Source organism: Lutjanus erythropterus, chromosome 3, assembly GCF_056507025.1.
Source record: "Lutjanus erythropterus isolate fLutEry1 chromosome 3, fLutEry1.hap2, whole genome shotgun sequence".
NCBI lineage: Eukaryota > Metazoa > Chordata > Actinopteri > Lutjaniformes > Lutjanidae > Lutjanus > Lutjanus erythropterus.
The window spans coordinates 18,909,281-18,932,819 of record NC_139319.1 but is presented as its reverse complement, the minus strand read 5'-3'; the positions used below and the strand labels follow the sequence as shown (position 1 = coordinate 18,932,819).

The following is a 23,539-nucleotide window of genomic DNA, read 5'->3' as shown; positions in this document are numbered from 1 at the left end:
AAGACTTGTTCACATCAACAGCTTTTCCAAAATATCAGCAACATCACCATTTCACCATTTGTTTTAGACAAAAACAAACAAAACATTCATATAATTACTCTCGAGTCTTCACAGCTTCAGCAGACTGTCTCTCAGATGGTTGAGAAGGTTGTTATTTTGTTGCTCTGAATGTTGAGCTTTTCTTATATACAGTTACAGGAGCTGATGTCATGTCATCAGCATAAGGCAGATTTGGGAAATTGGAACTATTAGGAAATCTTCCACCTCCGTATTTTGAGGTAAGGAAATAGGCAGAGCAGGTGATGATCAGTGTGGTAAGAGCAATCTGTTCAATAACTCATAAATAATTAATTATAGCGTAGTCCCAGCTCTGTTTGGTAAGTTTCTGTGACTTTTTATGCATTCATTTGAGTCGGGTTTTTTTGCATGTTTTGACCTGTACTTAACACACCTGCATCCTATCCGTTTATTCACCACAAACCCAGCTAAGAGTTAGGATTAGGGTCTTACTTATCATTTTGTCAATCTGCCATGAACCCCAAAATGAAGAAGAAAAATTACAGTTACCTATAAACAAATAAATCTGTCTTAATCTATCAATTTATCTATCTATGTACGCATCTTCATTAATGTTTCTCAAAGATATAGATTTTATCAAAAACAAACACATTTGGTCCATGTTTTGCATTGGTGAAGTTTATTTAGCAGATAGCTCTACAGAGAATACAGTGATTTTGATCCACATGTTTATTGCACTAGAATGATAAGTGTGTCAGACAACATTATTGAAATCTGAAAAGAGAAATAAGCAGTTGTGACACCCGATGTTAAGAATCAGTGTCGTTCAATACTGGTTGTCACTCATTATTCTCTGGCTAAATTTCAGATTTTATGTTGTAGCAGCAGCTGTAGTAGTAGTAGTAGTAGCTGCAGTAGTGGTTGTAGCTGCAGTAGTAGTTGTAGTAGGTGCTGCAGTAGTCTGTAGTGACTGGATGATCTGGAGAAACGTTTGCAGCTGTGATAGATTCACTGTTGGGGCTGCTGCTGTAGCCTGGGTGGCAGAATGAGAAACATTCATTGTCAAATATACGGCAATACATGCTGCAAAAACCATGTTTCATTTTCTTGAAACAGACAAGAAGGAGACCATGAATCAAAAATACTGAACCAGAAAATGAATTAAAGGGACAGGTCACCCCACAGTGAAAAATATGTATTTTCCCCTGGCCTGTAATGCTGTTTGTCTATCTAGATTTTTGGTCTAAGTTGCATAGTTTTGGAGATGTCATCCTTCTCTCCAATATATTGGGACTATATGGCGTGCTTTTGGTGCTCACAGCACCCAAAAATACATTTGAAAATTTCAAAACCAGTTTCATTTTCCAAAAAGCATGACCCAGTTACTCAAGATAATTCACAGTAGTCATGTACTTTCATGACTTACTGAAATGATATTGGAAGGATCCACTAACTGAGGGGGAGAAGGAGAGCCATACTTTTGTTACTAGATCACGGCCTTCAGTATGTGTAATACGCAAGGCCGCCTTTTGACCAACATCATGTATTAGAAATAGACTGGATCACAGCTCCCGCTGAAGCCAACGCATCTCAGTCGCTCTCTGGTGGAAGGCTACAGTACAATTCATAAATCCTGCCACCCAATGTTAATAGATAAGACATGGGCTAAAGTAATCAAACAGTCAGATGGTGTCTCCAGCTCGATACTGTGGCACCAACACTGGTTAATACTGTGCAGACTCTGGCTCCAAATGACATGACCAGCGCAGTGTGGCAGCACTTGTATAGTAGAGATATGTCATCCATCTTTATTCATCATCATTGCGTTCTACATTGAATGAATCTTTTTACTATGAACACGTTCGTTCTGATGTCTGTGAACGGCACGTTCTCTCAATTTAACTTCGTTCAATAGGATGCCAGATTTCCATAGAGCCTTCCAGGCGAAATCCCAGCTAAAACACACCGTAAACAGGCCTTAATATTTAACGGAAAAAACACCCAAATCTGGCAACACCAGCCACCACAGTGTCGCACCGCCGCATGCATCATCAAAACACAAAGCAGCATGGAGGTGACAACAACAGCAACATGTAGCAGCAGCACTACCTCAGACTCTTCATATGATCATTTAAAACAGTTTTATGAGAAGGTTGTGAGGATTCCAATGGGAAAAATCTTACATTTTTGTGCAAACTTTGACCGCCAGGTTTCAAAAAGCAACTCCGCACATCAGTTACATCAACAGCAAACCCGAAACAGCACATTGAACTCAAGCACCCGGGTAGGCTTTCAAGGTATGTGCAAGCCAATAAAAAATCAAAAGACACTCCAACGTTAAAACTGATAAAATAATTGCTGTCTGTGGTTCTATATGGGCTGTGGCAATAATTTTGAAAAATAATAGCTTGCAGCAACATATTGAAAAAAAAAAACTATGAACTAGTTCATTTTTGGAACTGTGAACTTAGTTCAAAACTTTGGAATTATGAACTATGAACTAGTTAATTTTAAAATTTGTGAACTGAACTTTGAACTCATTCATGTAGAAAGTGAACTTTCCCAACACTGACCAACTTAAGCATTAATAGGAACAGTGAGTCCTGGAAGTGATGGTATGACGCCCACAGAGCCGTGATCTCAACATCATGGAGTCTGTCTGGGATTACATGATGAGACAGAAGGATTTGAGGCAGCCTACAGAAGATCTGTGGTTAGTTCTCCAAGATGTTTGGAACAACCTACCTACTGAGTTCCTTCTTTTGCGAATTTCCTCAGCTACGACGACTCCGCTTTATCTTCATTTTAAGTCTCACTGAAGTTATGCCTGGATCTCCATACTTTTAAATACAATACAAGCAGGCCAGATGTAGTGGTCACCAGCATGATATAAACTTAAGAAAATGTGGTCTTCACCTTTAAAATCATAATCCATCATCATAAAATTCATAGGGGTGAGTGGATTGGGCTTAATTGTGTTCTGTACAATTTATTCAAAGTTTTACACATACAGTATGAGACCACCTAATGGTAAAAATATATCTATATATATGCCCAAATAAGGTCAGACCCAACACACTGAATTAGCCTATTGTTCTGTAAATCCAAACACAGGAATTATGAATACACAAGGTCTGAGACCACGGGTCCATGCCCCTGGCTCCACAGCTCAGGGTCAGTATCATCCAAACCAGATTACATTTACGTCTTCTCCGTTCGGAGAGACAACGCCTCTCCAACCTCAGCCGCCAAGCAACACTATCAGGTTGTTCCCTTGTTTATCTGAAAGGAGAAGACAGCTGCATCTACTGTCTGAAGGAGAGACAGTATGAGCCCTATCTTACGCCCGGCACAATGCCATTGCGCCGCCAGTGCAAGTGACTTTGCTATCTTCTCACTGCGCATTTCTATTTAGATTTATTAGGCTTCATAATTGTTGTGATATACTATACACGATATAGCCTTATCTAAATAATAAATGGACACATGCCACAACGGTCAGTCTGTAGTTTTTTTTTGCTGGGAGCTTCCGTTTATTTCGTCTGCGTACATACAACGCCGGTAACACTGACTTCCGGTCTTGTGACTATCAACATAAGAGTTTTCTACTTCCAGTAGTAGCAGTAGGACCTTCAGAATAAGGGTGTACCCAGTACCGAACATTACAATAATTATAATTCTTTTCCTCATTACTGAGTTCATCTTTAAAGACACATGCCTGCACGGCTGTTTAACATTGATGAAAAGTGTTCTGTGATTGTGGAGATGTGTGTGCGCCTCAGCCAAGCGCGAGACACGCGAACGCTTTTAATCTCAATATTTACATTTTGTTGTTGATAAAAAAATATGTTCAAATAACATTTAACTAATCCACACTCCCGTGTGAGGAAGAGAATGACCATAAATGATGGTGTTTTGTGATTGTGAAGACGTGTGTGTGTTTCGGCCAAGCCCGCCGGGTGCTATCTTGTGCTGAAAGACCACAGACTTTGCACTTCGACCAGGTTTTGGCTGGTCTAAAGCGCAAGCGCGTTTTACTCCAATGCGCTGAGCACAAGATAGCAAACGCGCCCGGCCACGCCTTCGTTTTGCCTTCATGCTTAGACTCCCCGCCCACAGCGGCACAGACCCAGCGCAAGTGCATTTGCTATCTTACCCACATGGCAAAAATGGCACTTGCGCTGGCGGCGCAATGGCTCCACAATCACCAAACGCCTTAATTTACATGAGTCTTTATTCTACACAGGAGTGTCGATTAGTGAAGTGTCCTTTGAACATATTATCCACCAGCAATAAAGTGTAAATATTGAAGTTAATACCGTGCAGGTATGTGTGTGTCTTGTCCTTGGCTGAGGTGCGCACACCCCACAATCACCAAACACCTTTCATTTATGTTTAAAAGTAGTGCAAGCGTGTGTGTCTTTGAAGTTAATCTCACTAATAAGTACAACAGTATTATTATTATTATTATAAAGTCTGATAAATGTCAGCAGACCTGCAAACAGGATCACAGCAGTATGATTGTCTTTATCAAATGAGTCAGCAAGACAGGTAGAGCAGCTGTAGTGTTTATGTCTGCATGTTTGTTATGATCCAGAAAAACAATGTTTAAACAATTATGATCTATAACATATAAAATATACAAGACACTATATTTGACCGCACGAGTCCGGCCCAACCTGAGAGAAAAAGTTATGTGTGCTTCTATCAGAGCTGGTTGGATATATCTGTGTGTAATTTTGGGCACTTCAAACTTAAGAAACTCTCTCTGATTATTTCGTGGGTCAGAGGAGCGAGGATGGGAGGAGGAGATGAGGATTAGGTGGGAGAGGAGAAGAAGGAGGAGCACGGACAGCCGCGTATCTGCTCCTCCACCTGGCTCAGGTGGGCCAGTGGAACCGGGAAGCTTCGCGGCTGGACTGGATCTGTTCGCCTCTACTCTCTACTGCACCATCTATCAATAATGATGACGATGATAATAAGTAATTATAAAATGCAACATGCTTTCAACGTGCTTCAGGTTAAAATACAAGCAGTTACATATGTGCATGACATTTGCAGTTCATTTATTGTATTGGTTTTTGCAGGCGTTAATGTAAAATAAATTATTTACACATGAAGCTGTTTTGGAGACGTCCTGCTGTCTCCATATATCACATTTTCACTTCTCGTAACAGGAGCTCTGTCTCCTCACTTTAAAAATCTTTTCTTTTTGTTTCCCCCTGGTAAATCTGCCTTCATGCTGACACTGCTTGCGCTCCTGGCACACCTGCCTCTTAAAGGTGATGAGAGCCGACTTTCTGATTGGTTTATTGCATGTTCGGCCTAAACTTGCCTGTGAATTAATGAGGGCACATGGGCACATCTGATAGGTGTATCCCGCTTTGCACTGGTGGCGCAAAGGGAAGGGCAGGGCAAAATATCACTCCCGCCCCTTGCACAAGATGGCAAAGGTGGATTTGGACACACCTTGAATAAATTAAATCCATTGCGCCTCGCGCTTGCCACTTGCGCTTTAGATCAGCGTAAGATAGGGCCCTATGTCTGTTAAAAGTTAGTGTAGGTCTCTCAATACGTCCAAGGCCTTAGCATGTTGCCTAAAGATTGGAAAATTCCCTAACAAACATGTACAAATAAATCTGTCTAAATCTATCAATTTATCTATCCATCTACACGTCTTCATTCATGTTTCTCAAAGATATAGATTTTATCAAAAACAAACACATTTGGTCCATGTTTTGCATTGGTGAAGTTTATTTGATCCACATGTTTATTGCACTAGAATGATAAGTGCGTCAGACAACATTATGGAAATCTGAAAAGAGAAATAAGCAGTTGTTGTGACACCCAATGTTAAGAATCAGTGTCGTTCAATACTGGTTGTCACTCATTATTCTCTGGCTAAATTTCAGATTTTATGTTGTAGCAGCAGCTGTAGTAGTAGTAGTAGCTGCAGTAGTGGTGGTAGCTGCAGTAGTAGTTGTAGCAGGTGCTGCAGTAGTCTGTAGTGACTGGATGATCTGGATGATCTGGAGCAACGTTTGCAGCTGTGATAGATTCACTGTTGGGGCTGTTGCTGCTGCTGTAGCCTGGGTGGCAGAATGAGAAACATTCATTGTCAAATATACAGCAATACATGCTGCAAAAACCATGTTTCATTTTCTTGAAACAGACAAGAAGGAGACCATGAATCAAAAATACTGAACCAGAAAATGAATTAAAGGGACATGTCACCCCACAGTGAAAAATATGTATTTTCCCCTGGCCTGTAATGCTGTTTGTCTATCTAGATTTTTGGTCTAAGTTGCATAGTTTTGGAGATGTCGTCCTTCTCTCCAATATATTGGGACTATATGGCGTGCTTATGGTGCTCACAGCACCGAAAAACACATCTGAAAATTTCAATGGCGTGTGTAATACGCAAGGCCGCCTTTTGACCAACATCATGTATTAGAAATAGACTGGATCACAGCTCCCGCTGAAGCCCACGCATCTCAGTCGCTCTCTGGTGGAAGGCTACAGTAGAATTCATAAATCCTGCCACCCAATGTTAATAGATAAGACATGGGCTAAAGTAATCAAACAGTCAGATGGTGTCTCCAGCTCGATACTGTGGCACCAACACTGGTTAATACTGTGCAGACTCTGGCTCCAAATGACATGACCAGCGCAGTGTGGCAGCACTTGTATAGTAGAGATATGTCATCCATCTTTATTCATCATCATTACGTTCTACATTAAATGAATCTTTTTCCACCTGGTCCTATGGTTTGTGAAGCATATTTTGATGACTTTGTTGTATTAGGCTTGAGCATATGACACACCTAGCATTTTAACCACTGAGAAAGAAGCTTGAGTCTCGAACCTTTCAAGGTTTATGTCTCACAGAAACATGCTAAAGTCCGTGGCATGGATAATGTTCTGGCTGATGAATTGACGCGCATGTAAACAGCTGTTGCAGAGCAATATATCCTGATCAGAGTGTAATTCTATTTGTTGTTTAACTCAGCATATATTTTAACTAGGGGTGGTGATGTTACAAGCTTCTCCCCACTGGTCGTGCTGAGCATCTTTGTCATGGTGTCTTGTGTGGCTGCTCCACGTGATTGAGAAAACAAATAAAGCAGGGATTGAGACTTTTGCGCACTGTCTAACACAATCTGGCCTGGCAGCAGCAGTATTCATGTGACCTAATGTGGCTGTTGTTTTCCGTGTTTCTTTTTTCCCTGACTTGTCTGATTATCGACCTCTTTTGGGTAACAAGCTTTTTTAGGGGTCGTAACAGAGGAGTTTCTAAGGAATTTTGCAGTAACTGGCATTAAACTGTGTTGAATGTTGATGTCTAGAGAGAGCACTTACCTCACTGGAGTCAGAGCCAGAGACAGAGCTTGACCGAGCAAGTCGTTTGTGTGCTGCCTCCATCTGAAAATACACAAGTTGCACATTTGATATGGCCTACATTATATTATTACAATATTATTAAACGTATCAACAAATAAGAACACTGGTATTGATATTCAGTATGACACTGTTGTACTTACAGGATGAGCCAGAGTGAGGCTCAGGAGGCATCCAAGCACAAATACAACCTTCAGCATGGTTACAGAGATCACACCTGCTGAAAGGAACATATTGAAGACTTGCTGAGATGAACAGCTTTTCCAAAATTTCAGCAAAATCACCATTTAACAAACATCAAACAGAAAATTCGGAAACAAAAGATACATTTAATTACCGTCAGTCTTCTACAACTCGGGCAGACTGTCTCACGGATGGTGGAAGAGGTTATTGCTGTGTTTCTCTCTATGTTGAGCTTTACTTATATACAGTTACAGGAGCTGATGTTATGTCATTAACATGTAGCCTTGTTGGGAAATTGCAGCTATTACCTTGTGGCTAAGGTGAGGAAATAGGCAGCCTATGATATGGTTTCTGTCTGAGTGTTGCACACTCATCCTTTATATTCTTCAAATTAAAAATATGTCTGGACACTGTAAGCTTAGTGGTGGTTAGCTTAGTTGGGTAATTATGTGTATGTAGCTCCTCACCACATTAATGATTCCTCTTTTGTGCAATGTGTCATACATGCCTGGGAAACAGCACAAGCTACATCCTGCTTATTATTAAACTATACAGCTGAGATGTCAAAATGGAAACTGAAATCTTGATAATTTTCTTATATATTCTTCATGATTTGTTCATTAAATTTCAGTTATTCAAGTAAGAAAAATGTGAAAAACTTAGACAATTATACATTGTTAGTGTATCTTCAGTTTAGTTTTTCTCTGTCTGTCAGACTGATGCATCATTTTCCTGCTGGAAGAGGAGGAGGAGGCGCTACACTGGTAACACTTGGTTGGGCTGATAGGTGTAGCAGAGCAACACTGAGTGAAGTATGTGTATCAGAAAAACAAAAGAAAAGGCTTTCATAGCATTTTAATAATAATTCTATACAATGTGAATATGAAAGAATATGCTTGCTGTGGTGCCACCAGAGCAGCTGCACTGTCCATGATTCTCACACAGAGCGAAGATGATCGGTCGACAGAGACACAGATAGAAGACACCGCTCGATTCTGTTTCTTAGCCTGTTTGCTTTGTGTTGTTGAAAATCAACCTTTTTGCCCTAATTCCATCTTCCCCTGATTATAACAATTCACAGTAGGCCTGTGCGGTACACCGGTTCGTACCGAAAACCGGTCTTTATTTTCGTTAGGATATGAATTTTTCATATACCGCCATACCGGTGAATAGCCCAAACAACGTCCGGAACGTGCGCGGCGGGAAAGTGTTTCAGCAGGGACCCATTTCACTGCTGCACCCCAACACCACAGGCGTGCTTGCTTCAGCGTGCACTCTAGGGATGTTCCTGGCGACTAAATTCCCTGTCTATTTAGACTAATCTAAGAAAACACTCAGAAAGCAGTTAAAATTTAGCTGAATTTATTAATTTATGTTAAACACTGTCCGAAAAAAATACTGTGTATTAAGAGCAATTTGTAGCCGTTAATCACAGTCTACAATCGCCAAATCATACTTTAAATGCAGCTGAAATGCGCGCTACTTTGCGCTGTGCTATACAAGCCTTAAACATTAATGTACAAAACATGACTATAACTCAATAAACGCTTCACTTTTTCAGACCAAAGAGGGTCACAGTGCCTGTAGGTAGAGGACACAGAGCTAATGTTAGCTGCCAGCCTGGCAAGAGGGGCTGCTGTCTGACAGAGCCGCAGCCCCAACTAGTGCCGGGCGGCTGCATAAAATCTTAGCGGCAACAGATAACTGGCATCGTGCATGAATGAAATATTGATAAATATTTTAAACTACTAGTATTTCTGGTGCCGACTAGCATGGATGGGGACGTTTAATCGTATAGTCGTCCCTGCCATGTGATGGTAACCATACTTTGAAGGGGTCACGCTTTTACCTGTGTCTAGAAATGAAAAAAAGTTTTACTTATGATGTTATGTCATTAACGTATAGCCTTGTTGGGAAATTGCAGCTATTTCCTTGTGGCTCCACATTTTACGGTGAGGAAATAGGCAGCCTATAGGAATATGATCAGAGACACACCTGTATAATATGACAGGCACAGCTGAGCTCATGATTCATAAATAATGAAGAACTTACACACCGGACCACAAATTCTCTTTTTCTCTTTTTATGCCTTTATTTTAGTCTTTGTTTATCACCTTTTAAAATTTCTTTTCTCCACCCACATGCTATCCATTTATTCAGCACAAACGCAGCTATGAGTCTTACTTATCATTTTGTCAAGTCTAAAGCTGCCAGAAACCAAAAATGAAGACGAAAAATGACATAGCCACCAATAACAATGTACAAATAATTTGTGATAATACTACACCACAGTTAAACAGTTCATGGTTGTTAAAAGATGATTTCACTGTCATTACATACAAATGAAGCACAAACATGTCAGAAATAAAAACTATATAGAACATGTTTTTCTTTTTAGCTTTGTGTTTAAAATGTATTTTATTAATAGTAATATTATTTATGTTAACCAGGTTTTGATAAAGCCGCTGTATGTGACCTGCCCAGCACCACCTTTGATGAGTTTCCAGGTCGACATTAGTATGTGGCCACATCTGACACACAGTGGATTATCAACTCAACACCTAATGCGTGAGTCATCTTTGCAGCAATCAGCCCTGAAGTCGTCCAGACGTATTGCATTTCTGACTGCTCACTGCTTCCAATTTTGGGATTTGGTGGGGCTATAACAAATTCTGGGATTTAAGGAGTGTATCAGGGAGGGAGGGAGTCTACTTTCATTTCTCAATCCCTGTGGCTTGTGAATGGAAAAAAAGAATAATAAAAGTAAATGAATTAATTAACTAATAAATAATTATAATAATACAGCCCCAAACTTATGTAAGCCTGTGATATATGTGAGAATTAAGGCCTGACCCGGCCCGAACTCCGTCCTTTCAGGTTCAGGGACAGATCTCAAGCTCTGTTCTGGAGCCCTTGGAAGAAATTTTTGTTGTACTCCAGCATATTGGCGCTGATATTGCTGCTAGTTATCATTTATAACTGAAACTGCGTGCTACTTTGCGCTGTGCAATACAAACCTTAAACATTAATGTACAAAACATGACAACAACGCTTCACCTTTTCTGACCGAAGAGGGTCACAGTGTCTGCAGGTAAAGGACCCAGAGCTAACGTTAGCTGCCAGCCTGACACATAGTGTGGTTAACATTAGCAGTGCTAGCAGCAGCAGCAGCAGCAGCAGCTTGCAGGTTTATGTCCGTGTCTGTGCTTAATGTGGTCACGTTTCTCCAGTCGATTGAATATATAGCAGCTTATTCTGTCACAGTGTACATTGAACATTATTTCCATTTTCTAGATTAAAACACTGCTAAACCGTGCTGGTTTTATGAGCTGTCATCTGTCCAACTTTGCTGACATAAACATCTGGGGTTGCCAGGGTGATCAGGGCATACGCGCTGAGCAAGAGGCTGACAGAGCCGCAGCCCTGACTAGTGGTGGGCAGCTGCATAAAATCTTAGAGGCAACAGATAACTGGCATCATGCATGAGTGAAATATTGAAAGTTTGATACTGCCTGACAGGCCACACACACATACACAGTAATGTCAGAGGTCTGTGTCTTTGAATCCAGCCTAAACTACAACAACAAGGCATCAAATAATAAACAAATGTTCCAGTTCACCTGGTATACCAGCATCCAGGTTGCAGATGGCAGGAAGTCATGTGGCTTTGTGGATGTGTGGCCTGTCGGGCAGTATCAAAAATCAGTGACAACGGCCACATATGTACCTCAGCCAGTAAGGTCATAACATGATATCTTTGCAAATCATTAGTTAATGATTCATTAAAACAGATGCTGATCATGTGTGTGTACTTCTCCACTTAACGGTGTACATTGAGCATTTCTGTCTCTTTTCCAAAGATCTGCGTTTTTGTAAATTATTTTGATATACTGTGTGTATTTATTTTAATAAATTAATTACTTACTTCACGGGCGGCACAGTGGTGCAGTGGTTAGCACTACCGCCTCACAGCAAGAAGGTCCTGAGTTTGATCCCCCAGCTTACTGGGGCAGGGCCTTTCTGTGCAGAGTTTGTTCTCCCCGTGTCTGCGTGGGTTCTCTCCGGGTTCTCCGGCTTCCTCCCACAGTCCAAAGACATGCATGCTAGGTTAATTGGTGACTCTAAATTGCCCGTAGGTGTGAGTGTGAGTGGTTGTCTGTCTATGTGTCAGCCTTGTGATGAACTGGCGACTTGTCCAGGGTGAACCCCGCCTCTCGCCCAATGTCAGCTGGGATAGGCTCCAGCAGCCCACGACCCTTACGGAATAAGCGGTTACAGAAAATGAATGAATGAATTACTTACTTCATTAAATTCATAAATGGCCTCATAACTCATCCACGTAAACACCATCTTTCGTTAGTTATTCTCCATTTTTAAAATTTCTTGTATTGTTAATTACCATTTCTTTACTCCATGGACTCACAGATTTTAGACACATATTGTTCATTTGCTTCATGGTTGTGGCTCTTTTTATTATTCAATATAGATATCTATCTGCTTCCTACAGTAGCTCTGATGGAGATTTTCCTAGGAAAATATGCACAGGGTTAATGTTGTTTTTGTAGAGTGTTACTGTCATATGATACTGTATATATTTATGTTTTGTTGTCTTGATTATTTATGTGGCTTACGTGTACTATTGCTTGCTTCACCTGCTACAGGGTTGGTCATTGTCTGAGTATTCTTCTCTTCTCTGGTTAATTTTAGTGAGGCAACACAGAAAAAGAAAGTGGCATATTTATAAGTGACACAGCTCAACCCATATGAAACTAGTTTAACTAACAAACTTACTTATTGTCTAAGTACATTTTACACAGACAGTGGCTGGGTAAAATGTCTTTAAAGAAATATTACTTTTACTTGAGTGTAATAATCTGGTACTCCTTTCCCACCCCTGTGCCTATAAGATGTGACCCATTACATTTCTTTGGAAGACCTTCCTCCAGAATAAGTACAGTACAACCCCTTTTGTTTTGCTCAAAAAGTTGCAAAAAACATCTTATTTCTGATACCCAAGAGTACTGACTTCTGATCACAGTCCTCACAAGACAGAGAGACAAACCATTTCTATGATACACACGTATCTACACACAGATTCATTGTTTTTCATACATATGGACTTTAAGAAAAACAAACATGTCTATGTTATGCCTGTGTTTAACATCCCTGAAGTTTATTTAGCACATACTACAGAGAATACAATTATTTTGATCCACATTTTTATTTGAAATAAAGTGATGGGTGTGACAACACTCTGGTTAAAACAAACTCATTGGAATTTGAAAAAACAAACTTGAAGTTAAAAATGTATGTCATTCATGTATTATTGTCAGATTTCATGTTGTAGCAGCAGCTGTAGTAGTAGTAGTAGTAGTAGTAGCTGTGGTAGTAGTAGTAGCTGCAGTAGTAGTAGTAGTAGTAGTAGTAGTAGTAGTAGTAGCTGCAGTAGTGGTTGCAGGTGCTGCAGTAGTTGTAGTTGATGTTGTAGTCTAAGTGGTGGAAGCCTTCAAGAAAATCAAAAACATTTTTTGTCAGATATACAGCAGATGAGTTTCAGAATTTTACAATAACTGACATTCAGGTGTGTTAAATGTTGAATTCTAAAGAAAAGAGAAGACGCCTCACCTCATCAGAGTCAGAGCTGGAGCCAGAGTTAGAGTCTGATCGAGCAAGTCGTTTGTGTGCCTCCTCCATCTGTAAAAAATCCACAAGTCACATGTTGTATTGACTGCGTTATTCTGTTACAATATTAGTAATGGTATCAATATGTTAGGACACTGGTATGATATTGCAAAGATTATATAAGAATATAACACTTACTGGATGAGCCAGAGTGAGGCTCAGGAGGCATCCAAGCACCAATGCTACCCTCAGCATGGTTACACACCTTTTGAGAAGGAAATATTAAAGAATGACAAGCTAGAACTAGATGGTTCTAACTGTTCTATCATTTGTGTTTACCCACTTTTTCATTATATATATAGCTCAGATGAACAGCTTTTCCAAAATATCGGCCAAATTACCATTTCACCTAAATAAACACAGAAACAAAAGTGTCTTATACTTACCTTCAAGTCTTGAGAACTTCAGCAGACACAGGGCCAGATGTTGTTGTTGGGGGAAACCTCAATTATTAGGAAATCTTCCACCTCTACATTTTTACCCCTAATTATCAGTGACAGATAACACGCCTGGACCATTTATTTAATAGAAGGAAAAAGAAATAATACACTATTGTCCATATGCTTTGTCTAAAATTCAAGTACAGTCAGAAAAAAATTATATCACCACAGTTATGGAGTCTCAGCCTTTTCATTCTCCCCCCATGAGTACTGGCAAATCAGTCTGGTCTAATGATTACAAATCAAATGACTTAGTGAATCATCAGGCAACACCCAGTAATGTGTGGTGAAATCTTTGCCTGGGCAGGCAATCACCCATAAATGTGGCATTATGTCAATAAACACAGCTGTTCATATTACACTCGGCTATACAAAACAGAGTGCACATTAGTTAGGGTAAAAATCAACAAATACACCTAGGTTATGGAAGTAAGCAAACACATAATCACACCTAATTAATAGACATATTATGAGAGAGTAGACTCTTATTACACAATAAACATCAATAGAGTGAGGGGGGTCATTGACACAGAAAATGTGGTGGAAAATTCTTATATTTGGCAATGTAAAAGGTCACTTCAATGAGGCTTTTTAAGATTTTCCCTTTCTCTTTATGCATTTTGCACGCTGACATGAAGCCTGTGATGGTCATCCAAGGCCTTGCTGAAGGTTTTCAGGACGATCTGAGAATAGACAGTTTAACATTTACCCCTTCCACTGGGTAAGATCCCACAGGTCAGGTGCTGGTTTTCCATTAGGGACCACAGCTCCTTTTCTTCGTAAAAAACAAAGTTGAACATGTATTCAAAGAAAGAAGTATCCACGCTGACTACCACCGCGAAGGCATCCAAGCAAAAAGGTTGTAGCAGCTATGTAGCAGCTAAAGCTATGTGCAATCACTGGCAAACTGTTGAGAAAAAAATCAGTCTTTTCAACTGTAGGTAATATTTTCCACATGGCGTCAATGTCCTTTTAATACAAAGACACTACTGGTCTTGTAACAAGCTAACCAGGTATCTCACTCACTGCAACTCAGAAGAGTGCTGTTCAGAATAAGAGGAAGTGAATGTCATTAGAGTCCTACTCCAGCCGGGCAACCTGCAAAAAAGTCTTGTAATAAGTTTTTTTTTTTTTTTTTAAAAAAAGGTAATTATATAAATTTGCAATAATATAAGATGTACAGTGCAATGATATTTTTCCTGGACAAATCAAAAATGAAAATGATTGAACAATATTTTTAACATTTAATAAAGTAATATGAAGCCTAATCAGCCAACAGGATTTTAATGTTAAAGCCTATGACGCAACCTTCGATCCCACATCCTGCCAAACAACAGGATGTCCTTGTTTGATCTTACAGCGCTGTAGGCTGGCTGATTGCTAAAATGGACGACATAAAGGCATAAATATCCAGTGGAGAATTAAAGTTCATGTTAAAGGTCAAGTCTGCTGTTTGCTGCTTGTGAGAAGTGCCGAAAAGTATAAGCTGTTGACAGCCACAAGCTAGGCGCGTCGCTGCTGAGGACAACAGGTCAGCAGCTTCAGCGCAGCAAAGCAAGCATGCAGGTTTGCAAAACTGGACCCATGCAGGATGTCACATCACAAGACATAGAACAGCCATAGAAAGTAAAGCTGTGGCATGGTCAATATTATCAAGAGATACAACTATTATATCAATAGATACAACTATTATGTATTGTTGTTTTCAACCTTGGTGCTGCCTACCCTGTCTACACTGACCACACATCCAAGGCAACACCCAAAGAAGCATGCATGTCTTTTTACTCTCTTGTTTTAGGAAATTACTGGCTGCTGTTAACTCTGTTGCCCAAAGAAAAGTGTGTACAACAGTCTCTTTTAAAATGGCCCAAAGAGATTTTCTATTTCCAGTGTTTATGTCTTTATTATTAATCACTGCTACCAGTAATCATTGTTATCATCATGTGCTGTTGTTAAGAACAGGGATCAAAGTTAAGAAGACATTAGCAAACAATGTGTTAAGTAACTGTTGTTTTGCATTTGAGAAATATGTGGTGTGTCTCAATGTTGGTTGTCTGATATAAGTATCAATGCATAACAGGACACACATATTTACAGCACAGTACAGGTGAGTAGTATACAGTAAGTGACTTGCTATGTGAAATGTCTGGTGTGTTTGTGTACATAAACTGGTAAGATTCATCTTCAGAGTTCAGAGTCAAATATTAACTATGTCATTTTTTGCAGGTTCTATAGAAGCAATGCAGCTCTGGTGTATTACAGCTTTACTTTTGTCAGCAGTATCTGCTTGTGTGAGTATTGCTTTTGGATTAATATATATATACACACAAGATAAAAATAAATATAATTGGTGCTAATCATTTAAAGTTACAGCTACTGTAAATTAAAAAGAAAAGTACAAAAATGTTGATACGTTCTCCAGGCATAATTTTACAAGTGTCTTTTTTTTTAGTAAATTCCTTATATTTATATATATTTTTAAAAGTGCAGGAACTTCATACATGTTATCACTGAAAACCATGTCCTCCAGTGTGAGTTTAGTTGGACCCCCTTCAAGATCGTGTTACTGAAGCATCCTAAATGTGTATATGGTACATTTTTGTCTCAGAATTGTTTAAATTTGTAACTTTTTTTGATCCACTACAAAAAGTGTATGTTTTGTTGTCCTTTGGTGTGATGCCTCTAAATTACATTATAATAATATTTGGGGTGATCTAATTGCACAGGAAAACTTCTGCTTTGAACTGGTCATTTATAATTTGTCTGTTCTCACTGACTTGCATACAACCACCTTTAGCGTGGCGACGATGAGCAGTTGGTGACACGGGCCTATGGAGACGGAGGGTCAGGAGGCCACCCATTATCAGTACGTAGTGTTTCAATTCACATAGTTATTGGTTAATTAGGAAGACATGGTGGTTAGAAACAAGTCTTGTTTTGTTTGGAGTAGACAGATGAGACACCCCCGTGGTTCCCAGATGAGCTCACTGCTGCACCAGGAGATGGACGTTCATGGGAATCCATGAACGGGACTGATGGGAATGACCACCAGCTAGAAAGACCTTCTGAAGTTTCTACTGAGAGCGAAATACAGGTATTTAACAAAATATATCACTGAGTTGGGTAGTCTCATTATACAGATACATTTTGGGAAGCTCACTTTTTGCCCAAGAGTTTGTTTCAGTCATAATAAAATGTAATATGAAAATTTGGGGGGGGATTATGAGAAATGATGTTGCCAAGCAACCAGCATCAGACAGATAACACGTCATTCATCCAACTTTAGTTATGCCATACAATTCCCTACAAAACCATTAATAAAAAAAAACAAGATATCATGTGTTAAGCAAGCTTCCAGTCCTGTAACCTGCTCAGAAAATTGTTTGTAGATAAATAAAATTAGGTTTTGTGCTTGTTTCCTTATACTTACATGAGTGGCATTTGTGTTGTGTTGGTTAGTAATGGACACGCCGTGACACTAGGATCTTGTTGTAGATTATCTTTGTTGATCCTGACAATGAGAGGTAATCCTGTTTTAGCTTAGGTTACCATAGCTTTAAATTTAACCTTATAAGTGCTATCAAGCTTAAAGCTATATATCGACATGTGGAGGCAGATGCAATATAACCAAAATATAGGCAGTAAATTGTGAACAATGAATTGTAAAAACTGTAAAAATGAGACTTAGATCATTAACATTGGTAAATGGTAAATGGACTGCATTTATGTAGCCCTTTTCTCGTCCTATAACCAGTCAAACGCTTTACAACACGTCACATTCACCCATTCAAACACATTCGTACACTAATATCAGAGGCTCTTAAACTAAACATTTGCTCACAAACTGAGGCCTATGCCTTCGGGGGCTGTTTAGGGTTCAGTATCTTGCCCGTGAGCACTTCCTTGTGCAGACCGAGGGAGCCAGGGATCGACTAGTGGACGACTCTTCTCTACCACTGAGCCCCAGCCACACCCATTAAAAACAGGCGTGTAATGAAATATGTGGCACACAATAAAAAGTCTCAATAAAACTTTCCTTACAGAGACACAAAGCAGAACCTCCATGCAGGCTCCATCTCCTCCACAACTGAAATAAAGAAAAGACTTAATTTACTTTAAGATAGCAGTAAGCAGTGCTTCACAGTTAGCTGTTAGGCAGCCTTATGAGTGTCAGTAATCTAAAATCTATATAAAGTTATCTACAGGTGAAGACCAAAAATATGCAGTTGACTGTGAGAAAGTATAGGATGGATTGTGATAATAAATTTCCAAAGAATAGCAACCACCTCTCCCATAGCAGGATAGTACAAAGAAGTTCATATTAAAATATTAGACAGACATTATAAGCCCATTTACAACAAAACATACCTGACAGAGACAAATCATAAAGCAGAACGTCCATGCAAATAAAACTGTCTGGTCAGTTCCTACACAAAATACATTAAGGCAAATTTGTGTGATTGTTAGCTGTAATTTTTAACAGTGTCAGTAATGTCAGTTGTTATACGCATCAAGAGATATTAAAAACAGAGCCTCCAAGTAAAAATAACTGCAGAAGAAGAAGAGAGACGCACCAGACTAGATACAAGATGTTTTTAAGACCAGCTGGAACCGCACCATACCATTACCTGACACCTTATTAGAAAGTAATTTCTTTGTTTCACGCAGGTTCCTGGTGTCATGCCTGGGCCCAGCCAGCACTTTGGGAGACCTCAAGGAGGCAATTGGCACAACAAGAAGAACATTTCAAAGGTAGGCTCACGCTTAAATTCAGACGTATTTAAACGCAAAATGTAAGCCAAAGGTGTAACAAATTTGGTCTCGTTAAAGTTTTAAGTTCACACAGGATGCATCTAGCGTTTTTTCCAACCTCTTATGTACAATTAAAGCCTTGATCGCTATGTTCCCATTTGGAATTGGGATTTGGAATTGGATAGCTAGCTTCTATTTTTCTATGTTCACTGGTCGCCTGGTGTTGGTTAATGGGAAATATTAATTCTGAAGAACAAAGTGAAAAGTTTGAGTGAAGCATAGAGGCTGTATTAGGGCTGTATGTTAAATACTGATATGAGGCACTGGATTTGATTAATTTACTGCTTATCAGACCACAAATGAGACAAGAATTAGCGAGCTATGTTCAGTAGGTGTCGGGTGTTGAGTAATAGGATATACTCACCACCAGCAAAAATTCTGAGGGACTATGAGACAGTTTGAGTCCAGCATAACAAGGCCATCATGGCTTTCATTTTACAGAGGAGCGCATTGTTTCATCTAAAGTTGGTTAGAATAACAATAGACACCTCAAAAAGGTACGAAAATCAGCTGAGAAGAATCTGCAAGCCGAATACACGGAATTGGATCCCAAGGCTGTGCATATGGATCGCACACAGAATTTGATTGCAAAACTGTATACTTGCATTGATTGAATATGATAATCAGTTACTTTTTGTTTGTTTTAGGAGTTTATTCCTACGTTCAAGGTAGGCCCACTGTCACTCTCTATGTGGTATTACTGTAACACACTTTTAACAGTTGGCAAAACTCTAATTTGTTATGACTGTAATTATTCTTTAGGTTGTCAATGTGACATTTCAGGTAAGGATGATATAAAATATATTGTTTGCATGACATGACAAAGCAGTGGCTTCACTGAATATAAAAAAAATTCAACCAAACATGTTTTTAATCTATAGAACAACACTCCTGTAGCCCTGAAGGAGGTAAGAAACATGATTTGACTTAGTCAATTACTTGATTAAACTTCTATTGAGGAATAATTCACTTTAGGTTGTAAATTACACCATGTAATTAAATGACTCCACTGACACCCAAAATTCTTGCAGGGGAAGAACATATTTCTGATGCCAAAGGTAAGTGACTGATGATTTTTTAAATTTTTTGTTATCACAGTTAAATGATCAGAGGAAAGACTATAAAGATTAATGAATACTAATGACTGACAATCTATTCATAGTTTGGCGGAAGAGGACATCATCATATGGTAGGCTATAAACCTAATTTAACTTAGTTAAAGAATCAAAATAAAGACAATAAATATTTTTATTCATTAATAATGAATACTAATGACTAATTTATCCACAGCATGGTGGAAGAGGACGTCATCATCACATGGTATAAAGATAATTAAATTATTTGTAGTAATTATTACAGTGTGACTCAGCTGGTTTGATTTTTACTGTTGCTTGTTTGACAGGGTGGAGGACAGGAGTCTGCGGAAATTGGGGTATGCTAAGATATTTATGTTTATTACTGTGTCTAGACTGTTTTGGCTTTGAGTATATGGTTAATAGTTCATTTTGCTTGGTTTGATCATTGATTTTACTTTTAATCACTGCATTGTGATTTTTATTTCTCTTCATCTCCATTTCAGCATTATGTGAACCTCACCTACAACACCACAGAGCCAGTAATCTTCTCTCTCACTGCAGAATTAAAAATGATGTCTTATGTCTTATGATGTGTTTAGTGTACTTTTTGAGTTGTCTGCAATAATAATCATAATTTCTCTTTTTCCATTTTAAGGACAAAGTCTCCATTGAGTACGGGGCTGTGAAACTTGTAAGTACAGGATATTTGTAAGCATATGCCACCTCGTACATGATGAAGACCTGCTGCAACATACCATACTGTACCTGTTACCTGGCAGTTCATTAGAGAGTCATTTACTGTACATATCGCTTCATCTTTGCTTCACGCAGGTTTCTGATGTAAAGCATGGAGTCAATCCTAGGCCTGGCCACGGTATTAGAAGACCTCGAAGACCTTCAAGAGGTCACAGGCGGCCCCACAGGAGGAACCCTGGTGCAAAGGTAAGCTCATGATGAAATGCAAAGACACTATAGCTCTGTGGAAAAAAAAACAAGATAAATATGCATTACACTCTGTAGTTCACACTCAGGGACACAGGAGGGTGATTGGAGTCAGCGGTGCTGAAACTGCACATAATGATGTCATTGTGTGAAAAACCTCATGTTTGTTTTTTCACTGTTTTCAATGTTTTTTCATTAGTCTGAATGCCTTGCATACTTCACATAACTGAACAACTATTTATGGTATATCCTTTTTTTTTTTTACATGGTTTTGTTAAATACTCAGTTCTGTTCTGTGGTCAATGACAGCGTTCTAAGGTCTGTTATTTCTGAAAAACAGAAGAACAGACCGTTGCCATGTATAACAGGGCGTTGCTATGGACACAATTCTGATCATAGGCTCTGGAGGAACAATTAAATAATTTGAAGCACTCTGTCTGTGCACAAAGTAGCAGCCAAAGTAATCACACACAGCAAGTTGTTTACACACACAAGAGTGTTAGTTACATGGTCATGAAATTGAACTACCATGTGAGGTAAAGCAGCTGCTAACAGAGACAAACAGCACCTGGATCATTTGAAGAAGGTAGAAAGGTTCTGTTTGGTGGCATCTCACTATGCCCTAACAATTAAAATTTCAAAAGGTACTCTGTATTTCATTTATTTTTATATCATTTGTTTTATTTTTACGTTTTACATTGGGTCTATATTTCATGTCTGAAACACTAATTGTTGTTACTTCTTTCTTGTTTTAGAAGTTTTCCGCTATTTTCAAGGTAGGCCCCCTGTCAATTTCTATGCGATATTAATACACTTTTACCCAAAGAGCTGGCAAAACCTCTGACTTTGATGTTGTTTTAATTATTTTTCAGGTTGACAATGTGACATTTCAGGTAAGATCTTGAGTAAAAAAAAAAAAAGTTACAATATACTGCACATTTGACATGACAGAGCGGTGACTTCACAACTTTACAAACAAACATGTTGCTTTCATCCACAGAACGACACTGCTGTAGCCCTGAAGGAGGTAAATAATATTATTTATTTTACTTTTATTGAAGAATTATTTACTTTATGTTGTCTCAAAATGTTATGACTCCACTGACCCCCAGTGTGAAAATCTTGCAGGGAGGGAACATATTTCTGATGCCAAAGGAGGTGACTACATTTTGAAATATAAAGTTATTGTTATTAAAGTTAGTTAAGTTAAAATTAATGAATACTAATGACTGACCGTCTATCCATAGTTTGGTGGAAGAGGACATCATCATATGGTAGGCTATAAAAGTAATTTTAACTCAGTTAAAGAATCAGAATAAAGATAATGAACGTTGTTTTCATTAATAATGAATACTAATGACTTATTTATCCACAGCATGGTGGAAGAGGACGTCATCATCACATGGTATAAAAATAATTTCATTTTTTATAGTAATTATTACATTATGACTCAGCTGGTTTGATTTTTTTTATTTTTACTCTTACTTGTTTGACAGGGCGGAGGACCAGGGCCTGTGGAAATTGGGGTACGTTAACATATTCATTTTTTACTGTGGCTAGATTATTTTGGCTTTGAGTATATGGTTTACAGATAATTTTGCTTAGTTTGATCATTGATTTTACTTTTAATCACTGCATTGTGATTTTTGTTTCTCTTCATCTCCATTTCAGCATTATGTGAACCTCACCTACAACACCACAGAGCCAGTAATCTTCTCTCTCACTGCAGAATTAAAATGATGTCTTATGACTTATGATGTGTTTAGTGTACATTTTATGTTGCAATAATAAATATAATTTCTCTTTTTCCATTTGAAGGACAAAGTCTCCGTTGAGTACGGGGTTGTGAAACTTGTAAGTACAGGATATTTGTAAGCATTTGGCATGACATATATTTTTGAATTTATTTTCCACATAATATTTGTAATATTATATTTGTATATAATATTTGTATATTTGCATTTTATATAGCACCAGTAAATGTGTGCTGTTTACCGTTACACTGAACTGGGATATTATCAGGCTTGGAGAGTAATGGATTACATGTAATGGGATTATGTAATCCAATCCATATAAAAAAGGTAACTATATTCTATTACAGTTACAGATGAAAAAAAAAAAAGACGTAATCAAATTACAGATACATTTTGTAAAATCGGGGATTATTACTAGGATTACAATTTTAAAATGAAGAATAATATACTACCATGTACAGTGCACACACAGTTGCCAATTCATTATCATGACCTCCAGTTAAAAAATGCTTCACTGGGTAGAAATACATTTCTAGATTTTTTGTCTTTGAATTAATCAATCAATAAACTGCACACAACAAAGTCAAAACTTCAGTTTCTTAAATGGGAATATTCTCTGGTATCTTTATTCCTCTTTGACAGTAAACTGAACATTTTTAAGTTGTGGACAAAACGAAACATTTGGGGATGTCTGCTTGTACTTTGGGAAACAGTGAACATCCATATATATCCTCCCCACCATGGATATTATGCACATTATTTGGCATCAGCCTAAAAATAAAAAGTATTTTTTAAGTACATTTGCTGTATTTCTGTAACTCGAGTTTGGGTTTGTGCTTAATTTGAACAACTTCCTTATTTTCAAGATGAAGCTAAGTGAGATGGTTGACATGGAAAACGATCCAGAAGAAGATTATTACTGAGCGCCATGTAAGGTGAGGGTGTTGATGGAGCAATACTAACAATGTTTAATTAACTGATCATCAATTTGCTGACTGCTGCTAACATTTTTTCTTATCTCACAGTTTCCTCAGGATGACATCATCAGCCACAAGTTTGATCAACACACTTTAAAGAAGATTGTGGATTTTCTTCTGTGTAATAATTTGAGAAATCACTCATGTAATTCGTCTTTTTCTCATAAAAAAGGGTCATTCCTGTGCACCACAATAAAATTCTTAAGCAAATGACTTTGGCAAAGTTCTTTATTTGACATGTTGTGACAGTGAGATTC

The 23,539-nt window shown here is 38.5% G+C and overlaps 1 protein-coding gene and 2 long non-coding RNA genes across 3 annotated transcripts; all 3 read left to right on the top strand.

Moving 5' to 3' along the window:
- The first annotated feature begins 15,923 nt into the window (after positions 1–15,923).
- LOC146329921 (uncharacterized) lies at positions 15,924–20,777 on the top strand. Its single transcript, XM_084714457.1, has 15 exons — positions 15,924–16,012; positions 16,519–16,587; positions 16,672–16,815; positions 18,390–18,473; positions 19,181–19,201; positions 19,296–19,316; positions 19,415–19,441; positions 19,565–19,591; positions 19,696–19,722; positions 19,824–19,853; positions 19,936–19,965; positions 20,113–20,148; positions 20,265–20,300; positions 20,441–20,551; positions 20,751–20,777. Exons 1-15 carry the CDS (start codon positions 15,932–15,934, stop codon positions 20,775–20,777), a joined length of 771 nt encoding a protein of 256 aa, XP_084570583.1. The 5' UTR covers positions 15,924–15,931.
- A 527-nt stretch (positions 20,778–21,304) lies between these two features.
- LOC146329920 (uncharacterized) lies at positions 21,305–21,957 on the top strand. The gene is made up of 6 exons (XR_014769129.1): positions 21,305–21,327; positions 21,424–21,444; positions 21,552–21,578; positions 21,680–21,709; positions 21,799–21,825; positions 21,927–21,957. It is a non-coding gene; the product is annotated as an uncharacterized LOC146329920 (long non-coding RNA).
- Positions 21,958–22,046: 89 nt separating this feature from the next.
- LOC146329919 (uncharacterized) lies at positions 22,047–23,240 on the top strand. Its single transcript, XR_014769790.1, has 4 exons — positions 22,047–22,077; positions 22,223–22,258; positions 22,370–22,405; positions 23,172–23,240. It is a non-coding gene; the product is annotated as an uncharacterized LOC146329919 (long non-coding RNA).
- The last annotated feature ends 299 nt before the right edge of the window (positions 23,241–23,539 follow it).

Bases quoted from the DNA above. Each gene is read 5' to 3' on its own strand.
- LOC146329921 (XM_084714457.1), top strand. From the start codon at position 15,932: ATGTCATTTTTTGCAGGTTCTATAGAAGCAATGCAGCTCTGGTGTATT. The intron at 20,149-20,264 runs GTAATCTTCTCT...TTCCATTTTAAG, and splicing joins CCTACAACACCACAGAGCCA to GACAAAGTCTCCATTGAGTA. The intron at 20,552-20,750 runs GTAAGCTCATGA...TTTTTTCATTAG, and splicing joins GGAGGAACCCTGGTGCAAAG to TCTGAATGCCTTGCATACTT.